The 12,522-nt window shown below is 39.5% G+C and overlaps 1 protein-coding gene across 2 annotated transcripts in view; it reads right to left on the bottom strand.

The window, feature by feature from the left end:
• The window catches only part of LOC117296312 (vacuolar protein sorting-associated protein 13A-like), a 108,315-nt gene that overhangs the window by 92,946 nt on the left and 2,847 nt on the right, over nucleotides 1–12,522 (bottom strand). For both annotated transcript variants that reach the window (XM_033779160.1, XM_033779161.1), the window contains exon 2: nucleotides 2,989–3,349. In XM_033779160.1, the coding sequence (XP_033635051.1) occupies nucleotides 2,989–3,088 (100 nt within the window). In that variant the 5' untranslated portion in view covers nucleotides 3,089–3,349. The remainder of the gene's footprint in view (nucleotides 1–2,988; nucleotides 3,350–12,522) is intronic.

Raw genomic sequence — 12,522 nt, 5'->3', positions numbered from 1 at the left:
CTCTTAACACTTTCATTATTCCAAACACTTTACTGTGGAATTGCCTTTTATGGGGATTTTAACTCACATGACTTTCATTATTAAATCTAATGCATGCCAGCTTTTATCATTTTAAAGCCATTGGACACTTTCGGTAAACAGTATTGTCCAAAGGCCCACACTTGGTGTATCACAACTTAAAATAACAAACCTGTGAAAATTTAGGCTCAATCGGTCATCGGAGTCGGGAGAAAATAACGAGAAAACCCACTCTTGTTTTTGCACGTTTCGCCGTATCATGACATGTGTTTACTACATGTATAAATCAAGAATTAATAATGGTTTCAATGTTTTCTCAAAAAGTAAAGCATTTCATGGAATAATATTTCAAGAGAAGTCTTTTACCATTACCTTCTGTAAACCCTGGAAGTTATTTGTAAATCTGTGAACTTTTATTTTTGTTCAGTTCCGAAAGTGTGATAATGGCTTTAAGCATGATTTCGGTACAGTCAGTGTGCATTTTTTAACTTTTTTTTCTGACTAAAGCTAGACCACACCACTCGCATCATCATACAAAGTGCACAGTACATGTACTAACTCATCAAATGGATGGTAAAATCAAAGATCTGCCTGGATGTTCAAAGGAAATATACAAAACATATAAAGATGTTTTGGCTTTGGCGCAATCGCAACAACTTTCTTTACTTGAAAGATGGACCGTTCTTTCCATTCAACGTACAGTGTACACAATGTAATGTATGTAGGCATAAAAAAAACAAGACTACGGACATTAATATGGAATAAAGAAAACGCTAGCGGATTAGTGAAATGACAAACTGTAACTGGTCTTGCTGGCTAGTTGACCGCTAAGAACGCTAAGGGCAAACCCTGTTGTCCCTTTAGGTGTTAGTTCCTTAGTTTGAATGTCAAGTCACCCCCATACTCCCACGCACACGCACACAAACATCAACAGATAATGTCTTGAAAGCTGATGATGCCTGCACATGCAAGCAGATGAACAGAGAGCTGTCTGTATAATCTTACTACAGTCTTTGCTCCATGGTTTTGGGGTCTGCTGACCATGAATGGTCTTGATATCAAGTCTTGAGTTCAAGACTACAGTGAAAGCCGATCGATGATGCCTGCACTATGCAAGCAGATGAAATGAGAGCTGTCTGAACAAACACAGTTTTTGCTCCATGGTTTTTGGGTCTGCTGACCATGAATGGTCTTGATATCAAAGACTTGAATTCAAGACTACACACCTCACTTATGCATCATGAGGTATGTCACAATACCAACCAAAAACAAGGCTATACATGTAGTCTAGGCCAAGCCACTGCAAGTGGTAGTCTGCCCATAGCCTCATTTTGGGTAAGAATTATGAAGTCATGCATGAATATTAAGAGAGGCGTATGCAGTGAAAGTCGATGATGTCTACACTTTGCAAGCAGATGAAAAGAGCTTAAATCATAACACAGTCTTTGCTCCATGGTTTAAGACTTTGGATCTGACCATGGATGGTCTTGTATTCAACATCTTGAATTCAAGACTATACAATAAAAGCCAATGATGCCTGCACTATCCAAGCAGCTATGAAAAGAGAGCTGTCTGTACAATCATAACACAGTCTTTGCTCCATGGTTTGAGACTGTGGGTCTGACCACGGTCTTGAATTCAACGTCTTGAGTTCAAGACTAATGTAGTGAAAGCTGATGATGCCTGCACTATCCAAGCTGTCTGTGCAATCATAACACAGTCTTTGTTCCATGAGTTAACTTATTAAGACCTTGGGTCTGACCATGAATGGTCTGACACGGTTCAACAATTGTAAGCCAACCCCACCACCTGCTCTCACACAGTGTTTCTAATGAAACGACGGCTTCATGGAGTGGCTATGATAGGCCTTGGACATTGCATCCACTAGCCACTAATTACACTTACATGTACACTTTAAATGTGTACAACGGTAATGAATTATAAATTGTGAGTCAATCTATATTTTAACACCGCAATGGCCCAATAAAGGTTACAAACTGTTGACAAAATAATTAGCTTCCAAGCTAATTATTTTGTAGGGCTGAGATTATGGCTACATTGTACAGTGTACAAGGAGAATATTTATGATGAGAAAAATAGATATAGCAGTTGCAAACAATGAAACAAAATAAATAATTTTGGACTGACATTTTCTTGATCTTCTTCGTGAGGTGATGATTTTGGCAAAAAATCAGCGAGGTTGTCAAGGGAGTCGGGGCAGGAGAAAATATTAGAGGGATGGAAGTGTCGTGGCCGAGCGGTTAAGAGCACCGAATTCAAACTCTGGTGTTTCTGATCAGCAGAGTGTGGGTTCGAATCCCTAGCCGTGACACTTGGGTCCTAAAAGCAAGACACTTAACCATTGCTTCATCCTTCGGAACATTAAGCAGTTGGTCCCATGTGTTATGTATCGCATGTAGAAGAACCCAGTGCACTTATCGAAAAGAGAAGACGTTTGCCCCAGTGTTCCTGGTCCGATCGGCAGCAAATTGCGCCATACCTTTTAAATCATGGTACTATCAGAATTAGGTCTCATGATAAATAGAGTCCCACATCTTACAGGAAGTACTGTACGTTTCAGCGCCAGGAGCGTCAGTGAGTGACGGCTCGCTAAGAACATGAAGAAGCCACAATTATTATTATTATGTTTCAGTTTCTAAACTTTCTACCTGTCAAGGGGCACCAAGGCGAATGGAGCTTGGTAATTGCCTCCGTGGAAAGTCAGACATTCTACAAGTACAAGCAAAACTCAGCAATCTAGAAGGGAAGTGCCGGAGTAAAACCTCAAACTTAAAAAGGTCTAGATCTTTAAAATAAAAGTGTTTAACAGTCTTCATTTTTAATTATGTTAGCACTGCATGCATCGATCAATTTTTATACTCATATTTTTTGAAAATAGTACTTGACAATTTGGACAATAAATATTCACATACACACTGACTCAAATACAAAAGCAAGCATTAAAATTACCGCTGAATATGCCGAGGTTGAGGTTATGGCTGTCCAGATTCTGCACATATTTGCCCAGGTACTTGTTCAGTAGACCGGCAACAATGGATTCGAGCACCATCGTTACTACTCGATGTCCTCCGCTCTGTCACAACTCGCTGATATCGGGAATCGTCGTCCTCAACTCTAAAGTGACTCTCTTGTCACACTCCAACGAGGAGCAAGTGCATTGATGACCTACGCAACACTCATCTGCGCTCGGGTTGTGCGTACTCAAGGGGTCCCCAGGTCATCTTCTCTAGGTAAAGGGGGTTCAGAGGTCACAGGGTTAGGGCTTGATCATCCCAGTGTTCTGCCTTCTTCTTTCTGGCCTGTTCAGCATCTGGAAAAGATGAAATGAAATTAAATAGATTAAAGTCTGATGATTGATCGGTGAGCACACATGTTCATGTTTCGGGTTTTGAGTGATGGCAAATTATCACAGTGTTAATTTCATCAATTTATACATTGTACATGTACTATGTGTATCAAGTTCATGATGAATGGCTTGGCACAAGGCATCCATACATACAGATGAGATGGTTGCATGCAAATCGCTCCAAAGGTTTTGCTAATAAGGGAATCAATGTGTGGTGAAGAGGTTTTCAACTCGTGGTTTAATCCCAACGAGGCCTGGTTCTTGATAATTTTACCGAGACGAAGTCGAGGTAAATTACAAAGAACCAGGCCTCGGCAGGTTTAAACCACGAGTTGAAAACCGATTCAACACACTTTGATTCCCATTCATAAATACCTTTTCGGTCAAAAACATCATCACTTTTTGGTCAAAAGTAAAATAAATGCAAAAATTTTAGTTGTTAAATGATTTCTTTCAACACAACACCCCTCCAGCTATGAAATGGTAAAGCCCTCCGCCGCCCTCGGGTTAACAACTCCTTATAAGGGAATGCTGTGCACGTCGCGCGTATCACGTGATGTGGCACAACTGTTTTCAGCCGTTGCTCTCGACCAATAGGAATGAAGAAACTGTCTTATAAGAACAGCTGCAAGGTCGCGTGTCACACCCATGAATTAACACTTTTTACCGGTCATAAACAAAGGTTTATACACACCCACGTGACGCGCTCTCCACCAATAGGAATAGCGAAACTGTCTGAGGTGTTTATGAATAGTGTTTAAAACATTTGTGTCTTTTTTTTCAAATGGACTCGCCTCAGTGCCTGGCATACATACATGTAGATTTTATTATTATTATTATAATTAAAAAGACTTATATAGCGCATTTCCAAAATAGACCAATGCGCTTTACAATAAAAATTGAAATTAAATACAATAGAAAGCAAATTAAATACAATAGAAAGCAAATTTATGCACACACATAAAAATCACAAGAAACAGCACATTAGAAGAATATTAAAAATTTGCAACATATAAAAACTTACGGGAAAAGCTTTGCAAAGTAAAAATAAAATAAACCAGCAACATTAAAATTCTTTTGGAAAGAGGAAAGTTTTTAAAAACTTCTTAAACATTTTTACACTAGGGGCATTACGAAGGTTTACAGGGAGACTGTTCCAAAGTCTGGACCCTGAAACAGAAAAAGACTTGACCCCGAAAGATATTTTGGTTCATGCGTTACCGTTGAGCCGCAATGTGCTTCAATGTGTATGATAGGCCTATGTAGGGCTCAACGAATCATGGAGGAAGGGGAATTAATCAACACACAAAGTAACAATCAATAGTATAGAAAAAGTGCAGTTCTTATAAAGTGGTTAGGGTGGAGCTGTAAATAGGAGCTAAATAACAGACCCTAAATTGGGCTAAACTGGCCAAAAACAAAATGGGCTGTAACCATGGCAACGGGCTAGTATTTAAAATTGAACATGCAATTTTGTTGACTTGCACACCAAGAACCTTCAACCCCCCCCCCCCAAACAAAAATCATAACCAAGAGCACATTATAGTGTACGCATATCAAATATTTACCTGAACTGACTCTGAATTAGTAAAATATAATGATCTACAATACACGCCTCAAAATTTCTTAGTTTTCCTTATACGTCATGAACTACGTACATAATAACGAGGGACGCAATTTTTTTAGTCAATTTTTTGTATAATCTCTTTCCACCTGGAAGTTTGAATATGTGTGAAACCTCGCACACTGTCAATGTAACACAAAAATAATCAGCACTCCTGTGTTAATGATCTCTGACAATTCATGCAATTCAGGCCCTGGGCTGCAGAATGGAAAAAGCCATGAATAATGATGATGGCATGATGGGAAACATTAGAGCTGTAGTCCTCATACATGTACATAAAACCCAGCATTCTTACTTAAAGGAACACGTTGCCTTGGATCGGTCGAGTTGGTCTTTGAAAAGCATTCTGTAACCGTTTGTTGTAAAATGCATATGGGTAGAAAGATCTTGTAAAAGTAGAATACAATGATCTACACAAATATGCCTCGAAAGTGCGTGGTTTTCTTTTTACCTCGTCGACTAATACGGTCGGCCATTTATGGGAGTCAAATTTTTGACTCCCATAAATGGTCGACGGTGTTAGTTCGCGACGTAAAAGGAAAACCGTGCAATTTTGAGTGATACTTGTGTGGATCATTATATTCTACTTTTAAAACATCTTTCTAACCATATGCATTTCATAAAAAGCGTTTTCAAACGCTTTTTATTGACCAACTCGTCCGATCCAAGGCAATGTGTTCCTTTGCCCTCTCTACTGAAGCAAAGCTCAAATATGGCGTTCCTCAGGGCTCCGTCATTGGACCTCAGATGTTCACTTATTACTCCCACACCATTGGTCAACTTATTCGACGTCACTCAATCCAGTACCACATGTATGCTGATGATGTACAGTTGTTCTTAACATTCAACCCCTCCCGCCCTGGAGATGCTGCTTGTGCTTTGTTTCGTTTGTCTCGGTGTGTCAACGAACTTCAATCCTGGTTGGTCACCAATAAGCTCAAGATGAACCCGGATAAGACGGAATTCTTCATTGCAGCCTCTCCCACTCACCTCAAAAATCTGGATTACCTCACCTTTAATCTCAATGGCACTCAAATTCATCCTTCTCCATCTGTCAGAAACTTGGGTGTTGTTTTCGATCGCAACATGTCCATGTCTGCTCACATTACTCAGCTCTGTCGCTCTCTTAACTGGCATATACGCAACCTAAGCCGGATCAGGAGGTTTCTTGATTTCAGCGCCTGCCATAATGCTGTCCGTGCCTTAATTCTGTCCAAGCTGGACTATGGCTGCTGCCTCCTGAATGGTGTTTCACAGAAAGATGTTTCCCGCCTTCAACGGCTCCAAAACCGCTGTGCCAGACTTATCTTTCAGCTGCCCAAATTCACTCACTCATCTCCACTTCTCAAGCAATTACACTGGCTTCCAGTTGCCCAACGCATTCAATTCCGTACAATGGTCCACACATATAAATCCCTCAATCACTGTGCCCCGGATTATCTCTCCTCTCTCCTTTCACTCCAGACATCTTCTTACTCTCTTCGCTCTACTACTGGTAAATCCCTTTCAGTTCACAAAACCCATAAACTTGCAGGTGATAGGGCATTTTCAATTGCTGCTCCCCGACTATGGAATTCTCTACCTACCCTTACCAGAAGCTCCAACAGTGTCCCAGCCTTCAAACGTGCTCTCAAAACCCACCTTTTTGCCTCTTCGTAGCTGGTCATCTTTATCTTTGTTCTGTCTTTTTCCCTCTTCATTCCTTCTCAGCGCCTTGTATCCTTTGGCAATTTGGCGCTTTATAAATACTGTTATTATTTAACCCATGGCTAGCTTAAATTGCTCCATAATTAACCAGTGGTCCGCTCGCCAGATGCCAATTTCAAGACCAGTCATGAATACACTCTGAACAAGTGGTCCGCTGATCACTTGCAGTGTTGAAAATATACCCTTCAAATAAAATTATGGACAAATAAAAAAAAACTGACAGACCAGTGAGAAATGACAAGCTACCTGGTCCTGCTGCTCAGTCACTAAAAAAGTGCAGGTTAACTGGTATTACAGGCAGTGGACACTATTGGTAATTACTCAAAATAATTATTGGCAAAAAGCCTTTCTTGTGGCGAGTAATGGGGAGAGGTTGGTGGTATAACACATTGTGAGAAATGGCTCCCTCTAAAGTGCCATAGTTTTCGAGAAAGAAGTAATTTTCCACGAATTTGATTTGGAGACCTCAGATTTAGAACTTGAGGTCTCGAAATCAACCATCTAAACGCACACAATTTGGTGTTACAAGGGTGTTTTTTCTTTCAGTATTATCTCGCAAGTTCGATAAACGATTGAGCTCAAATTTTCACAGGTTTGTTATTTTATGCACATGTTGAGATACACCAACTGTGAAGGCTAGTCTTTGACAATTACCAATAGTGTCCACTGCCTTTAAACACACTCAATTTAAACCAGACTAACCACTAAACATCTAGTGACTGTCTTGAGCAGTTAGAGCAAGGACATTCTTCACTCATGTAAAGGCCCGGTCTCACTGCAGCGATACAAGAACGATAATGACGCAAAGAGAAGGCATTCTATTGGTTGAATGAGTGTGTGCGTATTCTGAGTGAAGACAGTCACTAGATGTTTAGTGGTTCGTCTGGTTTAAAGGGTCTATGTAACTTTTGTAGGACAAAAAACACAATGTCCACAGATTTACACTAAACTTACACAGTTTAAAGATAATGAAAGTAGAAAGCTTCCCTGAAAATATTACGAGTTGAGGTGCTGTAGGTTTTGGGAAATGAGTAAAACAATGTCATGAAAATAATGTTCATGTCATGAGACGAAAATTATTTTAATTATTTATCCAAATGTATTTTCATGACATTGTTTTACTCATTTCTCAAAAACTACAGCACCTCAGTAAGTAACATTCGAAGGGAAGCTTTCCAATATCATTATCTTCAAACCCTGTAAGTTTAATGTAAATCTATGGACATTTAGAAAAAGTACCCAAATCCTTTAAGACTGTGGTTTAGGCCTACCAGTTATCCTTTTACTTTTTTAGTAACTGATGAGCAGCAGAACCATTTACATGTAGCAAGTCACTTTTCACTGGTCCATCAGTTTTTTATTATTCCACAATTTTATTACAAGGCTGTATTTTCAACACTGCAAGTACTCAGCTACCTTAAGGTTTTGCACTTCCAAAGTTTAAAAAAAAAGTGGCCCAACATTTTGTGCATTTCACTTGGCCAAAGTTTTATCAGCCAAAATTTCAAATAAATATAGTGTTTCAAAACCTTCTGCTGTAGGTATGAATGGTACGTTGTAGTGATCACAACCAGTTTATTTGTCACTTTTTAAAACTGAAAAAATACGAGCAATTCCCTCTGTTCAGAGCCAACAGAGCAAGTTGGGATGACGTGTGTATTCAACATAGCCAAAGATGATAGAGCGCCGAAGGCGCAAGATGCGGACCTGAAGCTTTATCTATTGTTGGAATGTGAAAAACGCATGAGCGCCATTTCAGCAAGTGAATGTTTTGTTTCCCATTGATAGGAATGGTCATTGTCTGAACTGATCTACTGATCTGCACCGATCTATTGTGTTATCAATAGTACTTGCCGAAATGGCGTCCAGTGGGATTTCACATTTCAGTCCGAGTTCCACATCATGCGCCTTCGGCGCTCTATAACCTTTGGTGTTAGCTGATAGCAATTTTTACCATAGACAAATGTACGGCAAGAAAGGTAGAGCCCTGCACAGAATTAAACATATGTACTTTTACGTACATACATGTACACTAGTGTCCGTGTAACATTTCCGGTTAAGTTCATCTGTCATGCCTGTGTGAACATGAATATAGGCCAGATCCAGTAATTTGGTTTGCCACGTCTGCAGGCTGCATTTATGTACAGTAAATTTACGGCGCGCTCACATCTCAGTGGACAATGCAAACTAGCCACAGATTATTTAATTGACATTGTTCAGATGGTACATGGTTTCCAATGTAACCATCCTTGACCAGGCTCTTCAGTATCTTAATTAGGGCTCCCACTGAGCATATGGAAGCAGTACACTGATATTACTAGCTTTACTGCACTACATGTGTACACTGTCCATGAAGCCACTACAACACAGGGCCTGTGGGCTATTATTAGGCCCTATAGGTTTTCTCTTCTTGTAAAATTTTATACTCCACTTAAGCTTGGCAACGGAATTAAAGGTTTAAATCTTCTCTCCCGCGTAGCAGATGTCTCCAGGAAATGAATAATCCAGAGCTGAACAAATTCTTATCTTTGAAGGATTGCCAGTGCTTGCCAGTGCTAATTTATGGAGTTACATTACGTACATGTACATGTACACAATGTACCATACACTGTACACATTCAATCAACTTCGCAATGGATCAAACTAAAGTTGTACATTTTGTACAATATAGTACAATTCAGTCTCCTGACCATGACTAGAGCAAGCTAGTCGAAACGTTGAGACCAATTCAGAACTGACTCCGCGGCAGTACAGTTAATTACAATCCTATAAAAGTAGTAGTCCAGTCTATTTCTATACCATCCGCCCTGGTAATAGTTAAAAAGCAGGACAGTTCTTTTCAGAACCTCCGATTATCTACTCCGCGGCAGTAGAATAAAGCAATTGACAGTTCTCTAAGAACAACTCTACCTGGCAAGTAGTACACACATGGTGTTACCGCGAACCAAATATACAATACCTTACAAGGTTTGACCGTCTCAATGGCTTGAAGGCAAAACCGAGTGCATTTCCCTTTTTTCAAGTAAAATTAATTGGTTTTCAAACTCAACAACTTCACGGTGGATGTTGTGTTTGTTCACGCAAAATGTTTTTGGATAGAAATGGTTGACGTTTAAATGCACCGCCGGAACACCTATTGGAGTGGATCCTCTTTTTGGCTGATGGTCAGCAAACGGGCTTCGGTGATACGCCCAGACAATACATTGTGTACATGTAGCGTGGACTTACAATGTAGGCAATGAACAATGTATGCTCAAAATCTCCCTTTTTCAAGCCCTGGGTTACATTATCAGCCATCAGCCTATTGTTTTACATTAAAGGCAGTGGACACTATTGGTAATTGTCAAAGACTAGCCTTCACAGCTGGTGTATCTCAACATTATGCATAAAATAACGAACCTATGAAAATTTGAGCTCAATCGGTCATCCAACTTGCGAGATAATAATGAAAGAAAAAAACACCCTTGTCACACGAAGTTGTGTGCGTTTAGATGGTTGATTTCAAGACCTCAAGTTCTAAATCTGAGGTCCCGAAATCAAATTCGTGGAAAATTACTTCTACCTCGAAAACTATGGCACTTCAGAGGGAGCCGTTTCTCACAATGTTTTATACCACTAACCTCTCCCCGTTAGTCGTCACCAAGAAAGGTTTAATGCTAATAATTACTTTGAGTAATTACCAATAGTGTCCACTGCCTTTAAGAGAGATCAAAAGACTGCCACAATTGTTTTTCATTGATTCTCTTTTTGCTTCCTGGCTGAAGTTGTGGACGGGTAACGATCCCCAAAAGCACTGAAAATAGAAGAGGGGCTTTGCTTTTTGCAAACCTCTCCTCCATCTTTGACGCTCTTTAAAACACATTGTAACAGTAATTAGCCATTGTAATAGTCAGGAGACTGTTCTAAAAGATCATCAAATATTTTTGTTTAAAGATGTCGGAGATGCAATTTGATATATTTTGACTTTCACTTGTGAACTGTGGATGCACTATGCAAAACTGTTGCTCACTTACATAATATATACTGTACTAGCCATAACAACATAACAAATATGTTGTACAAAACTATATCAAGGGGAGACCTAAGTAATAAAACAAAAGGCAGAATAGGGCTAGCAAGCAGGACATTGATGTATGGGGACAGACAGCCACAGACCATTGTCATTTTTAATTAGGGCCTATCAACTGATGACTAATTTACATAATTGGTATTTTTTGTTTCCGTGTATCCATTTCTCTATAATATGCTTGATGATTTTGATGATCAATTATGTTGTTTCAGTTGATAGAATATAAATTATGCAGACTTGAGTGCATGCATTATCAGGGAGGCTGGCAAAGCAGTTGGGTTACAAAGGAGGTAGTTTTTTTCTTAGTCTGTGACATACAATGTTTATGAGGGAAGTTCTGAATGTGTAAAACATTTTAAGTGGCTTAAGAGGCAAAGGCTAGGGGTAAAGGCAAATTGCCTCCAGGAGGAGTAGGGCCTCAAAGACATTTATGACCCACGTTCTTTGCAAATCGTAACTACTGTAAGTAGATTTTTGTTCAAATTTCATTTACATTTTCATTTAGGTTGAATAAAGAAAGTTTGCCAAGAGCAGGACTTGACAAGTAAAACCACAAGGGAAAAGTACAGGTTACAATAAGTTTAAATAAAGAAACAGTTCACTATAGAGCAGGATTTGAACATGCTACCTCTTGATGAATGTGAAGGCGCTTTATAAACCAACTTAGCTAGCCCTACACATGTGCAAACGAATACTGAACCCAAGTGAGACTTTCAAAACATTTCTTGTAAGAGTCTATAATTGTTTTGTTGGTACTTTTATGTTACTTTTTAGACTGACTACTGTGTATACCACTAATGATTGATAATTATAATGTTTTGTTCCAGGCCACAACAGGGACTTTTCGTTTTTGACGATGGATGGTTCTGCGACGGTAAAGATGACATTTGGCGTCATCTGCGCATGCGTCGGCTTTGAGTACGATCGTCCCTCAATTTGGGATGAGTCTTGGGATGAATCTTCGTTGTGCTGAAAACGACAACGTTTAGCTGAACAACCGTCGCAGAACCATCCGTCGTCGAAAACGAAAAGTCCCTAATACATACAGATAAAACACACTAGATCAGACAAATACACATTAGGCCTCTGGTTCATTGTAGTTAGACAATAATAGTACGAGAATAATAAACTCATGCGTATCGTTCAAGATACAATATACATGTACGTAATACCAGGTGTCGTCTTTCATGCTTCACTGCTCATTAGCTCTCAAATTAGGATGCAGTGAAAGATTTCCCCTGTATAGCAGAGCAAAATGCTACACAAAATAGTTCAATTGCTATACAAAAATCACCATTTCCTATTCATTATCAGCATTCAATGTGCACAAAGTAAGTGCAGTCTAAATTTCAAAATGCGAAATTGTTGGACGATATCGTTCCCTGGGATATTGCTCGCCATGTACTTTTGTATATAAATGTCTATTATAAATTGTCGGTTGCAGGCCTGATACTTCACGGAGGCAACGGAGGCGATTGCCTCCGTTGCCCCTTGCCATTGCCTTGGTGCCCTTGAAATGCTCCAGTAGAAATTTACAATTTCCTCATAGGGTGCCCTTTGCTTAAGAGAAACAGCCTTGGTGCCCTTGCCTTTTCAAAAACGAAGCATACAGGCCTGCTGTTGTATATTTAGTTTCTTCTTGAGAAGAAACTATAAATAAAAAACAATCGATTCACATCCAAATTAAAAATAAATTATTTTACATAGTACATGTACGCAGGCCTACATGTAGAATGA

Source organism: Asterias rubens, chromosome 11 (genome assembly GCF_902459465.1).
Source record: "Asterias rubens chromosome 11, eAstRub1.3, whole genome shotgun sequence".
Lineage (NCBI taxonomy): Eukaryota > Metazoa > Echinodermata > Asteroidea > Forcipulatida > Asteriidae > Asterias > Asterias rubens.
This window is presented reverse-complemented; position numbering and strand designations above follow the sequence as displayed.